The sequence below is a fragment of the Pelecanus crispus genome, chromosome 3 (genome assembly GCF_030463565.1).
Source record: "Pelecanus crispus isolate bPelCri1 chromosome 3, bPelCri1.pri, whole genome shotgun sequence".
NCBI classification, from domain to species: domain Eukaryota; kingdom Metazoa; phylum Chordata; class Aves; order Pelecaniformes; family Pelecanidae; genus Pelecanus; species Pelecanus crispus.
Genome location: NC_134645.1, coordinates 7,368,278 through 7,391,356, shown reverse-complemented (window position 1 = coordinate 7,391,356; position 23,079 = coordinate 7,368,278). Strand labels below are relative to the sequence as shown.

Genomic DNA, 23,079 nt, shown 5'->3' with positions numbered 1-23,079 from the left:
GCAAAACAACTTCTCCCTTTGTAGGGTCTAGGGCAGTCTCAAGCATAAGCAACTTTTAAAAATCATTTAAATAGTTGTCGTGACTGTGTTCTTACCTTACGTCTGTTGATTTGGCTCCTGTGATGCCTGAGTAGTTCTCCTGAAGCCAGTTTACTGTCTATTGTCTGCCTGATGAGAGCTGTTATTTCTGATTAGATACTTTTCCTCTGTATCCCAGGATCCCTCACCTTCATTTCTCTCCCTCAGCGCTAATGGTGTCTGATGCAAATACCACTACTAGCGTGTCCTGGTGGGTAGGAAGAAAAGCAAGAACGTGTCACATCTTAGCTTAAGACTGCAACCAAAGGGCAATATCCTCACATCTGGAAGTGCCTTTATATTGTGCTACCCCCATGCCCTGGAAGGTCTGCAGGATTTAGTATTTCTAAGCTAAATACAGTTCCTTGGTTCTTTTATTCATAAAAAGTCCCACCTCAGAAACAAGCCAGATATGCCAAGCTCCAGCTCCCTGTGAATTTATTGCATCACAACTTCCCAAGAACAAGGCATTAGAGAAGAAAGCTGATGTTTCCATGTATGCTTTCAAGGTAGACGTGAGTCCTGTCCCCCACTACCTCCCCTGAGCCCACTGGGGCTGTGGCTTTTGTAAAGACAGAAGCATGAATTAGCCTTTGCAGAATCACAATTCTTATACCCTACAAGAAAAGTGAATTAATGCTCATTTTCCCTTTTAAGCACAACCAGGAATTGGCTGGAGAAAGTGAGGCTAGGGAACACTGAAATACATATATACACACACATCATAAGAATAATCCTGCCCTCTCCTGCTATGCTAGGTCAGCGTTCAGCACATCCAGGAGAGCTTGCGAGCAGCTCACCAAAGCGTTGGGTTGTCCCACCCTCACTCAGCCAGTCCTTCCCACCAGGTGCGCCCAGTCCCCACAGTCTCAGTACACAGGGAACCGCTGGAAGCCTCTGGCACAGAGCAGGGACTGGCAGCCCAGGTGGGAGAGCTGGAGACCCTCCCAGAATAACACTAAAATGCAAAATGAGACTCACAGTTGTGAAAAATCACAAATCACATGCCATTCAGCAGCCCGCTATAACCTTTCATCAGCGAGAGCATTATGATACAGGATCCCAGTTCTTCGGCTCGTGAAATCATCCTACTTGCAACAGCCCTGCATCCGGGAACGTCCCCTGCTGCCTTCATCCAGTGGTCCCCCATTGAGTTTCATGCCTTGCAATTCTACATGGCTGCTGAATTGTTAGACATGATGTCCAGCATGTGGCTGCTTGTCAGCATAGGGTAACACAAGGTGTTTCCCCCTCAGGGAAATGGAAACCCTTCCTCTGTACTTACCCACAGCATCATCACTGAAGATACCGCCCCATGCAAGCCCTTGTTTGTTGTTAGGCTAAAACCAGCCATGGCTATTTTTGAAACGCTGATGTTCCCCAAGAAACACTTAACATTACTGTGAAGCTTTAAAATGAGATCTAGAAAATTGCTAGTATCTGTTCAAATGTAAACCCTATTGGACCAGGATGGAGGGTCCCTGAAGGCCAACTATGTTATCTTTGTCTATAGAAAACAATTAGAAAACTAATTTTAAAATGTTACAATTAAAGGCTTAATATAAATGTACTTCTGATGCTATCAACAAGCTCAGCAGACTTCAAGAAGCTCTTTCAAAATACCAGTGCCTTCAAGCAAAATAGCTGGTTTTGTTTTTCCTTCATGCTGAAAAGACTATGGGCAATTTATACACACTTTCTAATCGTAAAAATACTTTATCCATACTATGCATCTTATGTGCTATGAATTCCATACACAGATTGTAAAAATCTACATAAAGCCTCATACAGATTTATTGTTCTGCCTATAGATTCATGGCTGAAGATAAAGCATACTAGTAGAAAAGCTTGGGGGCAGGCACATAAAATCTGATGAGCAGGAGTTTTGTAAGATTTAATAGAAAGGTTTCTACCTATATTTTAGATAATCAGATTACAGTGGGATTCAAAATGAATTTCCCTTTCTTGTGCAGTTTTATGTTGTGTTTTGGGAATAATCACACAAATTGAACACTGCAAATGAAAATCCTGGGTTTATTGAGGTCACTAGGGCAACTCCTACTGATTTCAATTGGGCCAGGGCCTCACTTTATGGGCAAGTCTTGGAGAGAAAAATAAATTCAGACTTCTGGAAATGGAGCAGCATGACAAAAAGCCTTTTTTTTAATTTTATTTTGAACATGGTCATACTGCCAGGTGAGAAAGCAGCTCCTTTCATTGCCTTCAGGAAATCAGCAGGTATTCCTGCTCCCACTGATTGCTTGCAGGCATGGTAGAATAGGCTGGCTTAAAAGCCACTGCTTTTCACAGTGGCCAAATACTGCTGATAGGCTGAAGTCCCTGTCTCACCCCTGTGCCAGGATCTCAGCTTCCACCAAGTGCTGAGCTTGGGAGGTCTAAAAAGACCCTCCTGCTTACAGCAGTCCCAGTCAGCTTCTTTAAGGAGGTGGCTTGTCCTGGGCTGTAGGGTAAGTAGTCTTGCCTACCAGAGGCCAAGAAATCTTGGGCTCCTACTCCCAAGAAGCCTGTTTTAGATGGGACCTTGCCTTCCTGAGAGGCAGGGGCTGTCATCTCCTGAGGAGTTCCCAGCTAAGTGGGAACAGAGAGTCTTTCTCCACCAAGCAGGATGTTACCTAAGAGACAAACAACTGAATTCAGCTCTTGGAGTCTTCTTCCTCCCAAATGCAGAAACATCCTATCACTTTTTTCCGGCCACTTCAAACTCCTTTTTTTCTGGTGTGAATACACACATACTTCTCTGCATCACTGAACACAGCGCCAGAGACTGACACAGCTCTACCTAACATCAATTTCCAAAGAAAGCGTCCTAGCACTGCTGTCAGATTTCATCCAGTAGAGGAGAATGTCCCTTTGGATGAGACAGGCCATCCTTTATTCATCTTGTCCACTTAGTTCTTACCTGTTTATCAGAGAAACTGAGGCTGCTAGCAGCACTGATCTCCTCCAACATACCTAGCTAGACTGCTGCTGCCAATGGAGTCCTTCCTGCACCAAATCACACCGCTATCTACCACATATTTAAGAGCTGGTATCATTAGCACAGAACAAGGCATGAAGCCAGTTCCAAACTAATGAGAAGCACTGGACGCATAAGAGAATTTGGATCCAGAATGTAGCAATGTGGTACCAAGTACAGCAGTAACAATTCTAGAAAAACAACTTACCTAAAGTGACAAGTTTGATGCCCGTAAACATGCTTTAATCAGAATTTTAGATGAAGTCTGAAGGTACTGTTTTTACTGGGGAAGACTTCCTCAATTAAATTTCCAAGTCTCTACATCACACTGTGGAGTATTTCTTATCATTAGCTAGTAATATCTGAAAGGTCTTGGAGATGAACATCACAGAAGTGGGGCTTTAGCTTCACTGGCCATAAAAATATTTAAAATTGAGTTTCAAATCTCCTGGAAGAAAATTGTTGAGTAAGAAAATAGTCAGAATTCTGAATATTACCTAATTAACTTTTCAGCAGAGAACAGCCTCTTGGCACTAACCATGTCCTTTATTCTGATATATCAGAGACTGAAAACCATGGCCTTTCCTGTGCCAACTGTCTGCTAGAATAAACATGAGACCCTCCCCCTTCATCTCCACATACTTAATAATATTAATAGAACATTGAAATATTAATGCTAGTAGACAAGGTCTTTCATAAAGCACATAAATGAATTCATTCACTCTAGCTCATTAGCTTAATCGTCAACCTTTTTACAATGGAACTGATTAACATTTTCATTGTTCTTCCTTGTTTTTTCCTTAGACTTTTACTTCTTTGGGGATCAAAAGATCTTTCTGTACATAAGCTCAACAAATATCTGTGCACAATTGTACAACAATAGAAATCGCTAGAAGAGATAACTAAGTAAAGTCTTTCACAGCTCATGCTTCAAAGATATGCAGGAAACAACCATTTAAGAACCACTTTTATTTGTATGTTTAACGTGATTATACACATTCATGAGTCCAACAAGATCTGCACTGTGACATTAAAGATACAGTACAATAACATTCAACATGAGGTACTTCATATTTATAGATATTTGTCCTTTATAAATAATGCTGTAAGCCTGCTAAGGTCAAACACTTCTCCAGCACAAATGGGTGCTGGGACCTGAAGTTAGCTGAGTTTATCACAACTAATGAAAAAAAAAAACCAACCCCAAACAAACCCCAAAACAGTTCAGTGCAATAAGTATGTAGAAATTAAAATGTTTACTTAAATATTATTTTAGATATGCAGAAAGTATATTACGTTGCACTCTCTTATCACAGATTCCCCTCACCAGGAAAATCAAACATATGAGTAGCAAAGATGGCCAGGTACAGTTTAAGATGAAATCTATGAAAGGATCTCTATCGACATTATGCTTACGTTCCAGGTTGATATGGCTGAGGCTTGCAAAATGTCAGTCAGTGTCAAGCTTGGATGCTACTGCTAAACCAGCCAAATCTACATTTAGACACCTATTTAAGTGCCCTGATGTCCTAAGGTGACCGGTACTAGCCACCTTCTTTATATACCAGTACTTGTTAGTACCAAGCAGCGCTCACCATCAAGTCACGCTGTAAGCGTCAAAAGGTGTTTTGGGGTGCTTATGTTTATTTATCCATATTGAAAAACTTTACATGCACCAGCTCCTAAAACCTGGAATGGACTCAGAGGAATTAAGCTAGAGGTAGCTTTCATCCTACTTCGTCAAAAAGATTTCGTAACAGTAGCAAATAAAAATAACAATTAACAGCTCATTTTCTACATATTACAGCTACACAGTATTCTGATCTCCTAACTTCTGTTCCAGCCAGTCAACATACTAGGTAGCTCATCTTTATTTGCAGGTAAGTAAAAACAAAAAAATAAACTGAAACTGAGAACCCAAGTCTAGTTATACCAGTACAGTACTTTGATTTGGCCCACCAGCTGAGGCACCTGATTTTTTTCCAAACAACTCAGAATGCCGCTTGCTACTGCAAGCAACTTGTCAATCTGATCATCACTCAGAGTAATTACATCTACATCAACCGCTTGCTGTAAGAAAACTTAATCAGCTGATTAGCATCTTTCTCTGCTTCAAATGTATTTAAATAAATGGAACTGCTGCTCAGATGTTGTCTAAAAGTAGGTGACCATTACCTCATCTCAATCTTAGATTCCTTTTTGCAGTCTCTTCAGCAACTCTTCCTCCAGTCCATACAATTACACTCTTGTCTATTTTAGGATGCAGATCTAAATATAATTAACTGGAGGTTTTTAAAATCTCTGGGAGTTTTCCATGGAGCATTCTGTTTAGATTTCACTAACAGTCTAGATTATGTACATCTGTTACCAAAAAAAAAAAAATTTCTATATATTTTGAGGGTATTTACATTTCAGAAAGAACGTTGCTTACACACACACACACGTACGTATGTATGTATATAAAACATTAAACACTAAGATAGGTGAAAAGCATAGATCTTGCAGGGTAATTTTTTACCTGGCTCTCCTTTTATTACCTAGAGAGATGATCTGGGCTTTGGCCATAAAGTGTTTGACGTCTACACTCGTTCTCCTTACTTCAGATGGTATTTTGGACACTGCAAAGATGTATTGGCACTTTACGATGGCCAGGGGCCAGGATTCCAACCGTCAAGAAACACTTAGAGCAATAGTATTAAACTGGTAAGAAATCATATGAGAAAAACATTTTTATTACAAAACTGACAAGTGAATTTAGGGTTATGCTGCATTAATGTGTTGATATACTGTAACATTAATCTTCAGTCTGTCTTAAGAATCATTTGGTCCTCTCATTTTGTTAAAACATACACAACAAACAGAACCCACTTCAGAGATTAAATAAGAACAAGATGCTTTACAATAGGTAGCCTCCCTCTGAGAAGCAACTGTCCCAACGCAATGGTGAAGGATTTTCTTATGTTTAAATAGTACCTGTATTTCTTACTTATACTGTTTTCCTTCCCTGATAAAGGAGTCATGATCCCTAATACTTTTCTAAAAATGGTATAGGCATATGACAGGAAGTTGGGGGGGGGGCAGAAATCACACAGGAAAAAGTTCTGCACCACATAATCCTCTCATTTATATGTAACCATAAGCAGTTGCAAGAGCTCCAACATTTGCACATTAGAGAAGACTTCCTCCTCCTCACTGTTATCTGATGAGATACACTAAGGTAATATGACCACAGTTGGGAATCTTCTTGTCTTTGTCTAAATTCCCACTGATTGTGTATGGTAATAAAAAGAAGAAAACTCATACTACAGGAAAAAATCCAAGTCAGGACTGGTACATTCTTTTGTTCCTCTATAATCTGCTTCTACCATGTTTAGGAGGAAGAAAAACATCCCACCCAAAACAAACAAAAAATTATCCTGCATCAGATGATAGATATTAATTCCCATTTATTTAGCAAGGGCTCAAAGAAAAGCCATTTAAATAGCAAATCAACTTCAATGTAGTAAAAACTAGGCCATGGAAGTAGAGTTTCAAGAGCTGCATATACAATTTGAACATGTACAAGTACTTCCTTGCGTTCGAGGTGGGATTCCTAGAAAATGAACTCTGAGGGTAACTTGCCAAGCCCACAGCCCCCCCTCACTATAAACATGCCCATGCACTGTGGACATGGTCAGCATGCTGTGTAGATCCCTGAAAGCTGCTTGCTTCTCTCCATCTTCCCCTGCAGCCATCCCAACCAGTTGGCCACAGGAGAATCTCACAGGATAAAGTTTTAAACCTATGCTTTTTCTGCGTACAACTGAAGCACTTCTTTCAGCTCCCATGATCAAAAGCAGCTCATTACTGGCATCTCTTAAATCTGAAGAACAGACGGAAGAGAGAGCTGTAAAACAAGGCTCTTCATTTTCTATCCCTACCTCCCCAAACAATTACAAGCAGAAAGCAGGAAATGGAGAAAGAGAAAAATGGATCAATAAGACAGCATTTAGTGAGATACAAGAGGGGGACATCCTCTGGTGATTCACTGGTGCACCAAAGAAAGGGTCAGCATCACCAGCAAACAGGCCCCTCTCTTACAAAGCCTTTAAAACTTGCTTGTTCCTAAGAGCTTCCAGTTTAAATATTACACTTAAACTTTATCACCAACAATGCTACAAGTATAGCAAGCCAGTAACTTGCCCATAGCGTTTAGTTACATATTACCTGTACTGGTCACATATCTGCAGATAAAAAGCTAAGTGTCAGGAGGCCCAAACCAGACAGGTTCTTCATAGGAAAACACTTTGTCTCCACACACTTTCATTCAAGCATAAAATATGAGTTCGGGAATTTGCCCTCCCTGTACCCCAGTGCCATTTGTACTGTCCGAAGAGCACTGAAACTGAACAGTCACCTTCCCACACTGAACTTCTGTCATTCCTTCTTGTCCAAAATAGCTGAGTTCGTTACCATCCAGAATCACACTAGCTGTGTAAAAGGTGTCAGGCTCAATCTGCACTGGATATTCAAACCACACGGGAAAAGTGTTACTAGAACCATCTGAGAAATATTTACTCAAGTTCTGGCCTAGGATAACTCCTTGTCGTTTGAGTTCAATCTTGGCACTGTACTCTGCTGATCCACAGCTGGAGCCATACAGCCCAAAGCCAGCAATAAACACTCTCTTATCAACAGCAAACTGGATGCTGTCACAGCGGCCCCTGTAGCGCCACTGGTTGCTGCGGTAAGCGCAGGACTGGAAACGGTGGCATCGCTGAGGAACGAGGCCTTTCCGGGGCTTGCTTACAAACTGTAACTCTGGCTTCTTGGCAGCCGTATACCAGAGGAAGATATCATTGGTTTCGTTGAGAGTCAGAATCCCAGACTGAGCCGCGCCATTTGCAAAGTCGTCGAGTGCCATGGTAGGGATGCGTATCAAATACAGAGCCTTCCCGAGGACTTTGCGCTTGTTCTCTATGGTAGCTGTTAGCTCTTGTCGCTGACACTCCACTTCGGCCCAGTTCAGAGCTGCTTCGAAAACAACAATTTCTTTGGCATTCAGAGTCTCCCTTCGGAGAATGCTTTCAAGTGTCTGAAAATCAATGTCACAGAACCCCTCAGACTTCAAAGCTAGCTCAGCTTGGGCATCAATCACTTCCCAACAGCGCTGGGTCAGGTCAGGTTCCTCAAATAAGCAGCTCTGGGAAAGCAGCACACAGGCATTCTTTGCACTTAGACTTGTCTCTAGAAAGTTGACGCAGGCACGGGCAAGATGAGGGACAATATACTTCTTGGCAGCATAAAGAGTGGCCAGTACTGTATCTGCAGCCAAATCAATTTCGTCACAATAGATGTACCTGAAATGAAACACATGCATGTAACACTGCTACTTAATGCAAAAACGTAATTTGTCAACAATATCTGAAAATTATAAGCAAAAAATATTTAAATGGCTCCACATTAAAACTAAGCAGTGCTTTTGGGAAACATTGATTAAATCCAGAAAGAAAGTACAAACCAAATTCGTCACTCATGTAAGACCATGGAAGGAACAGGCTTAAATCTAAGGAGAATAAAACTTCCCATTTGGGGTACATGCTATGCAGACAATGGTTATGTTTACACACTATGGCCCCTCCAGCTCCGTCTTCCTTCCATCCATACTTTGGCTATTGAGAGGCTACCTGCCCCAGGCAGTAGGTCCTCAAGGGCTACCTTACTTGGCTAACGAACAGTCCAGAATGTGTTTTACAAAGAGTACTTGGACTGGATGTCCTGTGGTGGTGACTGATGATTTATTGAGGTATATATACAAATACAGGAATGAAAACAAGTTTATTGGGAATAACTAGCTAGTCTAAGAATAGAAATACTATCAAAGTGTATCAGGTGCTACCCATCTTCATAACTACAGGGTTTTTTTTGGGGGGGGAGGGAGGGGGAGAGAGGTTGGGGTTCTTTTGGTTTTAACAGGGTGATGAAACATATAGGAAAAGGCACAGAATTCTAATTTTCAGGTTTATTAATGCTTACAGCATCCCAGCTCCACTACCACAGTGTTTTCTCTCAGTCTCATTGCATAAGGAAGAAAAAAAGCTTTACTGCTACGCTAGTGTGGTGGAAAAGATGAAGGTGAAATTCTATTTATGTGACTAAACTGCTGGGATTCATTGCTCAGAGAAATGAAGCATTGTACAGTTTGTTCTTTTTAATATCTCATGCTTCAGGGCCCCATTTGCAGCTGCTGAATGCAATGTGCTAAAACCATGCCAAATGCAATTTTACTCTTCATAGGGATAAGCAAGTCTTGATGGTTATGGTTGATAAAAGTGTCTTCCTCCAGTAATGCTTAAGTTGTATGCGACCCTGTACTAATTAAAATTTTCTAGTTAGAATGTTTCCCAACACAATGAATTTTTCGCAGAACAGATGTGCTTATAAAGTGGAATTAGTACCTACACTGATCTGATTATAGTTGTAAATATCTTTATTTGTATTCTTGCAGGTGTAGGGTACTATCTTCCAAGCCTTAGAAAACATGCTCAGAACAGATACTGCTCAAGCAATATAATAAAATCTAAGAGGTTACAGAGAAAAACAATACTTACATAGACCCAAAGCTTTTTTTCTTTTTTTTTTAAAACCTTTATTACTTGGTTTCAGCTGGGCTATTTGTATCAACAAAGATCACATCTCTATATCACTGGTCACAGGCTTAGCTCCTTTACCATCCAAACAAATTTTCAATGTATCAATTCATTCATTTTTATGATTTTCCTCATTGCTCTCCAACTCTTTTCTCCCTTCTATTACTTCTCTTTGCCTGCTAGTACAGCAGAGAATGATGACATCTGTTTTAAACTGAAATAGTACAAAAGTTGCTAGTTTAATATTCATGAAAGTGAAGAACTAATATCACTGATTTACAACAGACACGGCACCGATCGGCTGTCAGCAATATTCCACACTTCCCTCTCCGCCAATGCACCTTGACTCTGGGCTACAATTACTGATATTCCAGTTTCACACTGTTCTTAAACAGAGGATTCTGCTAGACCACAGGGTTTGCTGGTTTAGTAACAATTCATGGGATGAGACCACGGTTCTAATGTGAACAGTCAAGATTAAGACAAGACATAATACATTAAAAACACCAATTCAGTGTGTCAGCTAGACTATGAATTTAGCCCTATTTTTAAAGCCGTAGAGAACAGCCAAATCAGTTTTACTGGGAGAACAATTAGTATCTACCAGTTGAGTTATTATTTCCTATGTTATATCTGGCAATGCCTTGTCTGATGTTTGTTGTCAGAATGTCCACTATATGGTAAAAGACAAAAAATATTTATGCTGTAAGAATTCGCTGTCCATGGGGGGAAAAAAGCAATCAAAACCAAACCAACAAAAAACCACAAAAACAAACTCCATTTATTTGCTGACAAAGATTAGGATGCTTTCGTCCTGACTGCGGAAAGGAGCGTATGAAGGAAAGGACTGATTTAGGATAGGTAAAAATTCTTTTCCTTCTGTAGAAACAGTATCATGAGCCTTCTGCCATCCACTGCTCACAGCAGTTGCAAGCAACACTCATGGGGATGATCTCCCAGGGGGAGAGGAGCGAAGGGGACCATGGCTCCCCCAAGCTCCACCCAGTGCAGCACATGCACTGGATCCTGCGATGAGGGGAATGCCGCACTGCTCAGCAACATCCCTTCCCCTTCCCTGCACCGTCATGGCTGCAGACACCAGAGCACTCTGCAGGTTCAGGCACACTGCATCAGTGGAAGTTAGCACTTGCAAGGTTAGCTCAACATCCACACAGACCACAAACTTTTCATGGTCTCTTGGGTTTTTAAATAAAAGCTGAGACAGTGAAGTATTCCAGGGTTCTGGCCATGCTCTCAAAGATAGTCTCCTAAATTGCCATGGGCTAAATAATATGCCAAGACCTAGATGTCAGTATTGATACTCTCTTTTCTAGGTTTGCTCTCTGAACACATTTCTTAATGATAAATTCAGAGAGCATTCAGTTTTTATATGGCAAATCATGTTTAGCCACAGTGAAATAGATTTGCTCTTCAAAAAGGAAGGGGGGCCGGGGGAATCCAAGTATCTTGTGTTTGTGCCTTGTAAAATTCTGCATGAAAGTAAAGCACAAGTCTGAGCTCTGCAGAAAACACCCGCAAAACCAGAAGGGCCCAAAGCAGGGATCCGTAACACACCTACTTACATAATGTCATATCTTAACTTTATATTCCAGGTCTACAAACATCTGTGTGACGTCAGCTTTTCCTGGCAGTTACTGATATTTGCACAGAACATTTCTCACATTCATGACAACCTATAAAAACTCTACGCAACAAACGCTATATGCAACTTTCAATGTTCATCTACAGTGCCACTGAAATGTAAAAGAAAAAAAAAGAAACCAGTCCGTAATCACAAGCTAGTCAAAACAATCTATGAAATACAATAAATTGCTAGCTAGTGATTACACCATTACATACAAGAAAGTCTGCTGCATATTAAAAGGATCACTATCAGATACTAATGTCTATTCTTTATCAGAATGCAATGGCAGTTACTAAGCTGAAGGGAAAAAACCCTCAAAGCCATAGCATTTCTGCAATAGGGCATTTCTCTTTAGTAATCAGCATTTACAGATACATTCAAGGACAATTCAGCAGGGAAGCTCCTTCATTATGTTCATTTAGGAAAAGATAGCATTTCTTATGCAGTTTGAAAGAAGAAAAATAACGATCATGTAAACTGAATGTTTTTCCCCCATTAGAATAAAAAACCCTATTCATGTAAACAGCCTTTTTATCACTTTCCAAATGCATCAGTATGATATATGAGGAGAAATTTAATTTTCAGAGGCTATATTCAATAACTTAGGGCTGTTTTTCTAGGACAAGACCTGCATACAGCAAGTTTATAAAAGAGCTAGAATGATGTCAATATACAATCCCAGCAATTTGGGGGGTGGGAGGGGGCGGTGTTTAACTTTTCACTACTTTTCACAAAGTAGAACAGGATTTTTTGCTACAGCTGACAATTCTTTTTAGTAACTCCATTCCTTTGTGTAACACATGTAGTGACAAATCAGATCAATAGGCATTACAGTATACAATGTGCCCAAAGATGCCCTGTCAAAGTCATTATTTATAGCTGCCTACATTAGTCTAATATATGCGTGCCTGGAAGTAGAGGGAAAGAGCAAAATGAGAAAAAAGTTTAAAATACTTGAAACACAAAAGGAGGAATATTTTAGGCAACTGCTTTCTTTCTGTTTACACACAAGTCTAATACTTTAACTATGACATTACCAGTGTATGTATACATCATAAAGGAAAACATATCCAGCAGATGAACGATGCTTACTTCAGCATTGCGAGGAAAGCGGCAGGCTCAACATCTGGTATACGGATTTCATCTTTGTCCTCAGCAAGCTCTCCGTAAAACATCGCATGGAATACAGAGCTCCCAACAGCCAGGACATACTGTTGAGAAAGGGAAATCTTATTTCATGCTTTAAACTGAAAGCACTGCCAACAAAAACAATGTGGGAGAGCCACTCTGAGCATACTGGGATTCACTGACAGACTCTATAGACACACTTCAGTAAGAAATGAAGTCAAAGTTAAGAACAGAATTACACATTTTCCTTGCATTTTACTCTCATGGGCATATATATACACTAGCTACTGGAAAACGCTCATATCCACTACAGAAGTTAATTATCTCTACAAAATCTCAAGAGTAATATTAATCAGCAGCACAAAGCAGTACTCCTAACTTTACAATGACTACCTTAGCACAAGTGTACTGTTTAACTGAAAACACAAGGAAAAGCAAGGGACAGACTATTCCACTGTACGTAGCCTTTTAAAATACAGAACGACGCCTGTCCCAGAAGAGCCACGTCTCCCACGCTATGTCCTGGCATAACCGTGGGAGCTCTCTCCAGAGATCCCCGCCCGAGCTGATAATGCAGCTGTTGCTTACTTTGTGTCCTGGCAGCCGCTGGGTCCCACCTGGTGGCCCGACCACAAAATGAACATCTGCCATCAAGTCATTGTTGAACATCACTGCATTTCTACAAACAGAGGCAGCATGTTAATTTATGGTGCCCAGTAACACTGTGCTTGCCCCAGACCCAAGAAATTTGATTTCTTAACAACTTTAAATTGCATGTTAGTAAAGAGAAGCAGGTCACACTTTGTTTTAAGCCACTTTACACATCATAACACAAATATACCAGAGAAAAAAGGGGGGGAGGGGGGGGATATGTGTGTCTGTGTGCATGCAATAAAAAACCACAAACTTGTGAGAACTTTTCAAAAAGTGGAAATCAAAGTCAAGAGCATGTACCACTGAACATCTCCACTAAGGTCTAAAAGCAAATCTTTATGGGTACGCTGTAGCTTCCAGCAACATTGTTATTTACTCAAGACAAACAGCTGCACTGTCTGGAAAAGAGATACTAAAATATTTTCCATTACCAAAATACTTGTTTCACACACACAGAGGAAAAAAGAGAGAACTGTGTTTTCTTCAGCAAATAAATGAATAACTAAACATATGCATTACAAACATTTTGCTACTTTTCACTACTCCATTTAAACAGCAAAAATAAACCGACCTGAACTTACCTCTCTCTGATGGTTGGATAAAGCCCTTGCCAATTAGGTGCCGGAATAGTGTTGTTATTATTGAGATTTTGCTGGTGGTACTGCTGGACAGCAGTTGTATTAGTGTTGGCTGGTTTCTTTCGGGGAAAAATATCAGCAGCCATCTTCTTCTTCTTTTTGGTCTTCAAGGTAATGATTTCATAGCAAACTGGAGGCAATTTGCTGCTGCTACTGCTGCTGCTATTCCCCTTCTTAGAGCTCTTCTTGGACCTGTTCTTGACCGTCTCTGGAAGCATCAAGAAGAAGGTGAGACATTTCATGTTCTTTTCTTTCTCATCTACCATGAGTATACTTGTCTGTAAAGCTAGATAGCCTAACTAGCCAGGAACATTAAGAAATGCACGTGGAAGCTGTTAAACAGAAAGCAGCAGAGCCGAGAGTTTGCTTCTTTTCCAGCAAGACAAGGTGACCTTTCCAGTGCACCGAGTAAGAAACTGGCTTTAAGTTTGATCCAGTACTTGAATCGTTAAATACATCCCCATCATTCCTGCCAGTTTTATTTCTTTCCAGATTTCCTAATCAGGAATCGTCTGAAAGCACTACACCCCGCGAGGAGGGTACGCGTGTGGCTGTAGCACCGGCTTTCTGCAGGGGGCTAGCAAGACGCGCAATAGCACTGTTAAGTCTGCTCGGCGAGCTGAACTTGTGCGTTGAACGGATCGGTACAGAGTAGGTATTGCAGCCCTGCAGATGGAGTCAGCCAGCGTTCGGAGCCAATAGCTGAAGTCACCGATAATGATTGGACCCAGCCGCACAGTGACACCTATTGTAACGTACGCCGCTCTGACATTAAAGCAACAGCAGTTGCACACTTCATTTAATACATAGCGCTAATAGAAGTAATAAATAGCATGCACAGTTGCATAAGTGCATGACTGGCCAGAAGCATGTGTGTTTTAGCTCTCATTGATGCTGCTTGAATTTTCACAGGGGAAGCAATAAAAAGTTGAGATCAGGTAGAAAGACATATTTGAGTCTAAATATTTCCGTGGGAGCTATTTCCACGTGCAGTCGATATTAGCATGACTTTGTATGCCTCCGGTATTCTCACAAATGCCTACCATAACAGTTGTTCGGCAAAAGCACGCTACAGATATGAGAACCAAATTAAAACAATCAACTAGCAGCAGCAGAGACAGCGATGCAGTTAAACAATCCCTTTCAGCGCAGCTTTTACTCCAGCGTAACATGAATAGAGATGAGGTCACAGCTTTAGCTTTAACTCCTTATGTTTCTAGATAACATAATAGCCTTTGACAAGGGTCCCAAATCACTAAGCAGTGCTAATTAAGCTAGCTTACACCAGACATGGCTGCACCACATCAGAAGAAAACTTCTAGATGTGCAATCAGATTAAAGCAAACCAGAGTGAATACACTTAATCAATATTTCAAAACGTTAAATGAAGAAGTCCAAATGATTTAGAGAGTCTCAGGCAGAAATCACTCCTTGAGATGCAAACACACTCCAATTTTATTCACAAGTACTTTCTGAAATAAACAGGATATAAGCTATGCCAACCAAACAATTTAAATAGGAAAGGAGACTAATTTTCAATCATTAGTTTACTTAGAACTTAAATTTAGATCAGATTTCCTTAATAGTAGGTCAAGTGTATTAAAAAAAAAAACCCACACAAGCAAGCATAGCCACTTAAAAAAAAAAGCAGGTAAATAAAAAATATTAGGTATTAGGTGTCAACATTTCACACTTTAAAATATTGGGGGGATAATTAAAATATGATTTCATAATTATTTTCAAGTTTTGAAGAAAAAAAATCCTCTTTGCTTTCAAAGCAAATTTAGCCACTTTTAGCCTTAATTAGTTTTGCTGGAGAAAAGTACAACAGTGAAACTAAAGTGATCAAAGGTTGGTGGAGAAATGTCTGACCTTGCTGAAATCCCTGACAGAAATCTGCCACTGACTTAAACTGAAGCACAGAAACGTTACTCGGGCTCTGTATTGAAACACCATCACAATTGCTTGAATCGCAGCTATGGCTTTGTAACACGCAATCTCTGACTGTCTTTAAACCCGAAACTGTAAAACCTAAGTGCAGGTATTTCAAAGATTATCAGGTCTCCTTGGGAGACACTCCATACTAAGCACTAACTAAACACCCTGGCAGTGGGCCATCTAGAGACTTTGCTGCAGTGGCTTGAGATGATACCGTTTCCAGACACACATCTGTCCCCTCTGTCGCAGTCACTGCTCATGGAAGGGGGAAACAGCAGTACACGCGTCCACGCCTCAGCTGCTACATTTTACAATCCAAAGCCTCAGTGCAAAATCACCTTCACCAGTAATTTAAAAGATGGCAGAACACACCTGTTGTGGCTGAAAATCAGATATGTTCCTAAATACATCAAGAGGCATGTTATGCAATTTCCAAAGAAATATTTTCTAGCAAGCTATTCTTTCTTTTCTTCCCCCCTTTTTCTTTGTTTTCCTTTTTTATCTGCAACAGATTGATTTGGAAGGGAAACTAACCACCTAAGCCATACTGAACTGTAGAGAGGTAAAAGAAGGAGTAAAGGAGAAGAAACTCATCCCACAGATGGGATGTTTATAACTGCTCACAGCTGAGAGTTCATAACAGGGACACAGCAGGCACTCCCAGCCCAAAATCTGAGTTTGTTGAGTTAGCATAAGGTTTTTTTTTCCCTCCCTATGTAAATTTGCAGCCCTTCTAGTTACAAAAATAACCCTTTTGCCACTGCATAGGACAGACATTTCAAAAGGAAGAAGTTTTAAAAAAGCCCTTACGGATACAGAAAAACCATACACTCTTCAGAAAATCTGGTTCTCATAGCAGATTCCTATGAGAGATTTGATTTTCATTCTATAAATCCATTTTATAGACTAACAAAGTATATAAAAATTGAGGTCCTTGCACATTTTTTCAAACCATTTGACCAGTACCAATCCAAAGACTATACACACACCAGTTAAGGTCACTGGGAGGCTACAGAAGACAAAGAGAATGACAGACGGACTGATCGGTCAAGTCAGTTTGGGAAGAACAGATTGTAAACGTGAACCCGTAGGAGTCCACCATACCTTTGACTTCTGTAAAACACACGGCATGTATATCATGTTGTGCTTTCTTGGGAAAGGAAGGGAGGGAGAAGCTGATGCATGTTCTGCCCGAATCCAGAAGTCAGACAGACCTCCAGTAGACAAGAAGTATCTGCATGACAGTAAAAATCCACCCCAGTAAATAAAAAAGCCTAACTGCCATCTTTGCCTGTTCTGAAGCCACTCACCAAAATCTGGCCTGCTGGAACTGGAAAATAGTGCCGATTCCACAACAGACTCCAAAAGTTCCTATGAAAAACTACAAACCTGTTACAGGCTTTATACCACCTTTCACTGCAGTTCATCAGCTCAGAAACTAAGTCTCCTAAACCAATCATTAGATGTAGGTGAAATGGGGAAAAAATTCCCAAAGACTTGGTGCTAGTTGCACTCCCTATTCTTTGTTTTGGCAGCAACTTCCATTTATTTTCCTACACATCGTTTTCTTCTTTTACTATACACATACTGTTAATGTTTACAAATCAATACGTTAGCAGTCAGTAAAAGCAACCTATGAACTACTCCCTGTTGAAAGACTAGTCAAAACCCCAAGTTCAACTCAGGCTGTCTCTGGCAGGAGGATCAAGGAAATTGACCTTCTTTCACCCAAAGATCTATCAAGTTCTGAAGGCTTATTGTGATGTGTTCCTCATCTTCTTCAGCAATTCTCATCTTTCTTCATTAATTATATATTAACAGAACCAAACTTGACATATACAACTTAGAAAAAGGGAAATATAGTTCTTAAAAGACATATAAATCTTTATTTTATAAGCAAAGCAGTCAAACCAGAAATATTTTAACTTAAAAGGGTGTGGAAAATTCCACACTTAAATCTTAACACTGGCCTAATGAAAATCCAAAATGCCAGAGGTGAAGAATTAAGCAAAGGACTATATTCCGAGGCTGACACACTATGCATCAAGTTACATGCCCCTTTCAAAATATCAGAAGCAAGTTACAAGCCCTTGGAAATCAGCTCCTGACTAAATATTGTGAGCAACTGAAGCATCAGTTTTGCTGTTCAAATGCAAATGTGTGCAATATACCTGCAATCACAGTTTCATTTATCCCTTAAGACCATAACATACCTTGACACCATTGTGAGGGTTGGCACAGGAGTCATATTGTAGTCTGACTCTTAGTACAACTTTCGATAGTGTGGTACTACTATAATTACGCCTTTCTAAAGATAAGTTCCAATTGAGAAATCATTTAATTTCCAGGGTTGATGGGAGTACTCCTCCTCATATTACATCAGTCTCTCCTGCCACAATAGCAAGTATACCCAGGTTTTTTCTACTTTTTTTTCCTTCTTCTAATAAGTTGTGGTTTTCTATATCTCTCATTTACAGGTCCATTCTTCCATGTCGTAACATGAACTGGACAATTCTATAAAAAACAAGCTTTCATCAAAATTCCCAATTGTCTGTTACAACCAGATCATGAATAAAGGAATGAATTCCAAGCAGGCAATGAGAAAATGCATATATTTCTTTTTTTGTAAAGTTGCCAAGTCTCTCCCTTGGCAGTTATTATGCCTATGCATTATTAACATTCTCCGTTTAAATCCTGGATTTCCCCTTATAAGGAAACAAATTTCAGCCGATACATCTTGATTAACCAAATAACACACAATGTTACTGTTTAACAAATCTACCTATCCACTGCTAATTTTCATTGAATTTAAGCTGACTTTAAGCACTCATTTAGAAATGGAATGTACAAGTTCAAAAAACAAACCCAAAAAACTCAACAAACCACACACCTGAGGAGCTTAGTTCTGTTTACCTATCTATAAATTCTTTAGTCACCTGGAAGAATCCTTCCCAAGCACCATTCCAACCCTTCTGTTTCTAAAAATGCTCATTTGGAAAGGGGACTGATAGCTCTACTCTTGATTTCCTCAAGTAAAAATTGCATTACAGTTGACAAGATCTTCCAACCTCCTCTCTCACAAGTTTCTGACTGGCAGCGCAAAGTAACCAAGAATTGCATCCACTTCTGTCTGGTGCATGGAAAAGCTGGCCCTGAAGTCTTACTCAGTAAGGTCTTCTATGGAAGAAAAAAAGACAAGTAAAAGCAGGGAGAACGATGGGCAAAATTGTAAACACTCTCAGAGAAGCCAGAATATAGGGTAAAAAGCCCCAAGAGAATATTTCTTTCCCAGAATAACCAAGAGCTGGGAAAGAGTACAATAGTATCAGAGTAGAATTGCACCTTGAACCAACACTAGAAGCTTTAAACCAAAGTCCAAAATAGCTAAATTGTATTTTGCTATAGGTCTTATGCTACACTAGCAACATAACTTGTTGGCAAATATTCTTCTCAACCGCTTAGTGTTTGAAGTGTGAGGATTTAAACACTTTGCATAATATTATCCACCAAGATAGTTTTTACATTTTTTTTCCTAAATGCCCTTAATGTTTTAAAGAAAACAAAAGCAGAAAGCCCTAAGCAGCCCAGTCAACAGGTAAATACAAACTTACATAAAATAGAAGCTTAAAGAATGAGTATTCAGATGTCCTTTACTTGTTCTTGTATTATTTGCTAACATATAGGCTATGTCTCTGCATGGCACTTCTTTTTGGTCCCCCTGACAAAGCAGCCTTAATCTTTTTAATATGCCCTTTTTGTATCTGCAATCATTTTCATTTTGTTTCTTTACAGCAATATCCTTTTTGAGACAAAGCAATCCAAACAAAATATTAAATTTAAGAATAACATTTAGCCCTATGTTTACTTGCAAATAAACATCCACTTTCCTTCTGTGTGGATTTCAATAGGCTCTCCACAAACCTGTTCCTACACCAAGTGCAACACCTCCCACTGTCATTTTTTTTCCTGTTACTTTTTTGCCTAGCTGCTTAAAGTTTGCAATTTAACCCCAGTGAGAGGCTCAATAACTTCATATTTACACCCCAAACACAACATAACATAGAAGACTTCTCTAACTATTGAGTTTTGCTTTTAAAATTAAAGGGTTTGCTCCCAGCTGGGTCAAAATAAATATAGCTAGTGTATTAAAGCGAGAAAGAAAAAAAATGTTTAAAATTCTATTGTATTTTCACTATGATTTCAATACCATGCTTGCTGCATGAATGACAGTCCATATAAGCCACAACCATATAAAGAAAGGCTCACATTTAAACAACCTACAGTGAACAACATATTTGATCCCATTACAGTGAATTATCACACAAACATTCTCTTCTGTCCATATGGAAAGAAATAATGTGAAATGCTTCATTACAACACAAAATATATGATTTTACCAGCCTGCTGAGACATGTTCCCCAATGTCATAGTTTGGGAACTGCAGGTAGAAAATATCCCAGAGCAGAATTTGCAGTTTATTCTATAAACACTAATTTGCTTCTTGATAGTTCAAAGTAAAAACAAGAATTATAAATGAACTCTGAGATAAGAAAACCCGCAACTACGAAATAAGAATTCAGTTCAAGATTTCAGGAGATAAACTGTTTTTCTACTAATTTCAAAGTGACAAGTTACACATTTCTTCCCCATCACGACTACTCTAGCTTGTCCATTTCATTTCATGTTGAGTTTTGCTCTTGACAATCTGTGGGGTCAAAAAATAAGTTCTTAGTGGCTGCCATTTTTTAAAATTTATTTCTAAACATGATATTGCAAACCTGAAGGCATTCAGCCCTTTTTCTAAGACAGAGGTCAACTTCAATTCTACTCTGCCTCTTACCAAAACTGACTTACAAAGGAAAGATCAGATAGCTCAGGAAATTGGTAATGAGATACAGTGGTTTTCGTCTCTAGGTCACTAATTCTAAATTGACCGAGGTCAACAGTAATCAAAAGTCATTAGCATTTAATGATCATTCAGTGCCCTGTGAGAAAGAAGCTAGTGATCTTAGTGCACTTCAGAAAAACCACCACTACAATTAGTACTCACATGCTGCCTATTTCAAGGGAGAGATCGGGATCAGATCGCTACAGACAGAACTTCCTATCTTACAGACAGATCTCACCTATGTAGACAAACTTTTATACTAATTTTAACTTGGCTCAGAAACTATTCTTTTTAAACTGAATAGTTAAATTAATATAGGCCCTGATAAAGGGCAGGTTGGAAGGTGACTGGTCCTACTCCTTTACATCAGGGGTTCCCAAATGTCTTTGTCACCCTACACATAGTAAGTCTGCAAACCACAAATGCTAACATAAGTAAAGAGAAGACGCTTTCTCAGTGAGTCCTTGCTTTTGAGAACCGATGGCACTAGAAGAGTAACTACCCCATGGGTATCCACAGGGGGGCTGCATTACAGCTGATTACACTGGCATGTAATTCAAGGGCTACATTTTTCATGTGCAGGTAACCTACATTCACGACATCAAACCGTAGCGTTGAAGTACCCTGTGAGACAAAAAAGAGGGGGGAGATGATATTGCTACAACCCACCCCATACCTGTTCTGTGGCCTGCAAACTTCAGTCTCCTTGGGAGTGCCACGCTACCAGCACCCTCCAACAAGGTTAAGAAAAAACAGAAGGGACTTTTGGAAGGCTTGGTTAGGTGTTGTAATGTAAATGTCATTAGGGTCTGTCATGGGAAAACTACATCATGCCAATCTGTAGTTCCCTGAACTTCACTAGATGTAAAACATGTGGCTTAAAAACGCAAAGCAGATCAGTGATTCAGCACACTTGTGTTTACAGTAGAAGAGCATACCTGGAAACATTCAGTAAAAGCATTTTAAATGAGCTTAAAAAAGGGGAAAAAATGGTACAGCTGCTTGTTTCTACTGCATTTTAAGTGACAAAAGAGGAAGATTACCCCAGTTAGCAAAAGAGGTTCAGTCCATTAGCAAAACAAGCATTTGAGAAGAAATGCATTCTCAAACACGGCAGCTCTCACTTCTCAAAAGTGAGAATCAAAACCCACGAACAACCCTTGCAATTTTTTGACTATTGTTTAATAACCCCACTTTCTAGATACGAGAGACTGACTGCCGCTAATCTGAGCTGCATCCAAATAGTTCAAGGAATGGAACCAAACATTATGTCCATTAAACTGCACCGTACTGAATTAATCTTTCTTTGCCCCATGTTAGAAGCTGTGGATCTTGTTACTTGCCCTTGTTTCCAGACTCTCACAGGACATGCAGCTTCTGTTTGAATGGCCGTTCCACAGGGGGATAAAGACATTGCCAAATTTTTATCGTTAACTGTTTTAGAAAATCTGATTTATTTTTCTTTGCTGCAAATATTTCAGTCACACTTGCCTATCGGAGCAGTTATGCTTTAGTATTTCTATTAGTTTATCCTCCTCTTTACAAGTGAATGGCAGGTACTGTGCACTAATCAATTTTCAAAATCAACACACACATACTCCTCAAATTCTGTTTTCAGAATATACTTTCAAGCATTAAGATGTATTTGTCTAGCAATACTAGGATGCCTATCCCAAATGCCCGTTCTCCTTCACAATAACCCTGTTTCAGAGACCCTAGGACATGTCAGAACTTTAGTAGAGGAAAAGAAAAAAAAAAATCAAGGAAGGAGCAAGTAATCAAACATACAAGCATAATTAAGGGACTGTGCAAGGTAAACATACATACACATTAGTTTTATGCATTATCAAGTTTTATATAGCATGAAAACCTTTACTTTTTCCTGGTATACATGGAGTAGTAGTATCACCTTGGTCTGACAGGAGAGTATTACTGAAGACAAAAATCAAACAGCACTAAGAAATCGAATGCACCGAGGTGCACTTTGTACCTGTTTAAGTGCACTATATTACCCTAACATCACATGGTATTCCCTTGAGCTACATTCCTTGACAGAAACTGAGCAAGCTGTCCAACAGGGCAGCAATTTCCTTCATCTCCGAGTTGAACTGTATGCTGAGGAGTCCAAAGGAAGGTAAAACACTGCAAACAAAGGGACAGTGTAAACCATTGCATACATTCCTGTTGTAAATAATACGCAGCTAGCTTCAGCTCCTCCCCAGTGTTAAAGAGCATGGCTTGCACTTTCCTCCCCTGCTAAATGGGCAAGGTGACATGCCATTAAGTAGCATGTGGCATATTATGGATTAGATTTTAAAGGGATTTTGTTCCATCAACTATTGCAAGCTTATTTGTATTGTATGCAAGGCACAAGCAAACACGCTACCTGACTGAAGAGTTGCTTTCTTTTCATACTCAGAAAACCCTTGCAACCAAGCGCACTTTGAGCAAACGGGGAGGCAGCAAAGCTGTAATTCCAGCGAATGTAGTTTTTTGAAGAAAAT

General features: G+C 39.7%; 1 protein-coding gene across 1 annotated transcript; it reads right to left on the bottom strand.

The window, feature by feature from the left end:
* Nucleotides 1–7,361: 7,361 nt before the first annotated feature.
* BTBD3 (BTB domain containing 3) lies at nt 7,362–14,015 on the bottom strand. The gene is made up of 4 exons (XM_009488108.1): nt 13,693–14,015; nt 13,046–13,136; nt 12,422–12,540; nt 7,362–8,394 (listed from the first exon to the last, which is right to left on the bottom strand). The coding sequence occupies exons 1-4, from the start codon at nt 14,013–14,015 to the stop codon at nt 7,362–7,364; spliced, it is 1,566 nt and encodes a 521-aa protein (XP_009486383.1).
* Between the last annotated feature and the right edge of the window lie 9,064 nt (nt 14,016–23,079).

Bases quoted from the DNA above. Each gene is read 5' to 3' on its own strand.
- BTBD3 (XM_009488108.1), bottom strand. From the start codon at position 14,015: ATGGTAGATGAGAAAGAAAAGAACATGAAATGTCTCACCTTCTTCTTG. The intron at 12,541-13,045 runs GTAAGCAACAGC...CTTTCTCAACAG, and splicing joins AGCGGCTGCCAGGACACAAA to TATGTCCTGGCTGTTGGGAG. The intron at 8,395-12,421 runs GTAAGCATCGTT...GTTTCATTTCAG, and splicing joins GCTTTCCTCGCAATGCTGAA to GTACATCTATTGTGACGAAA.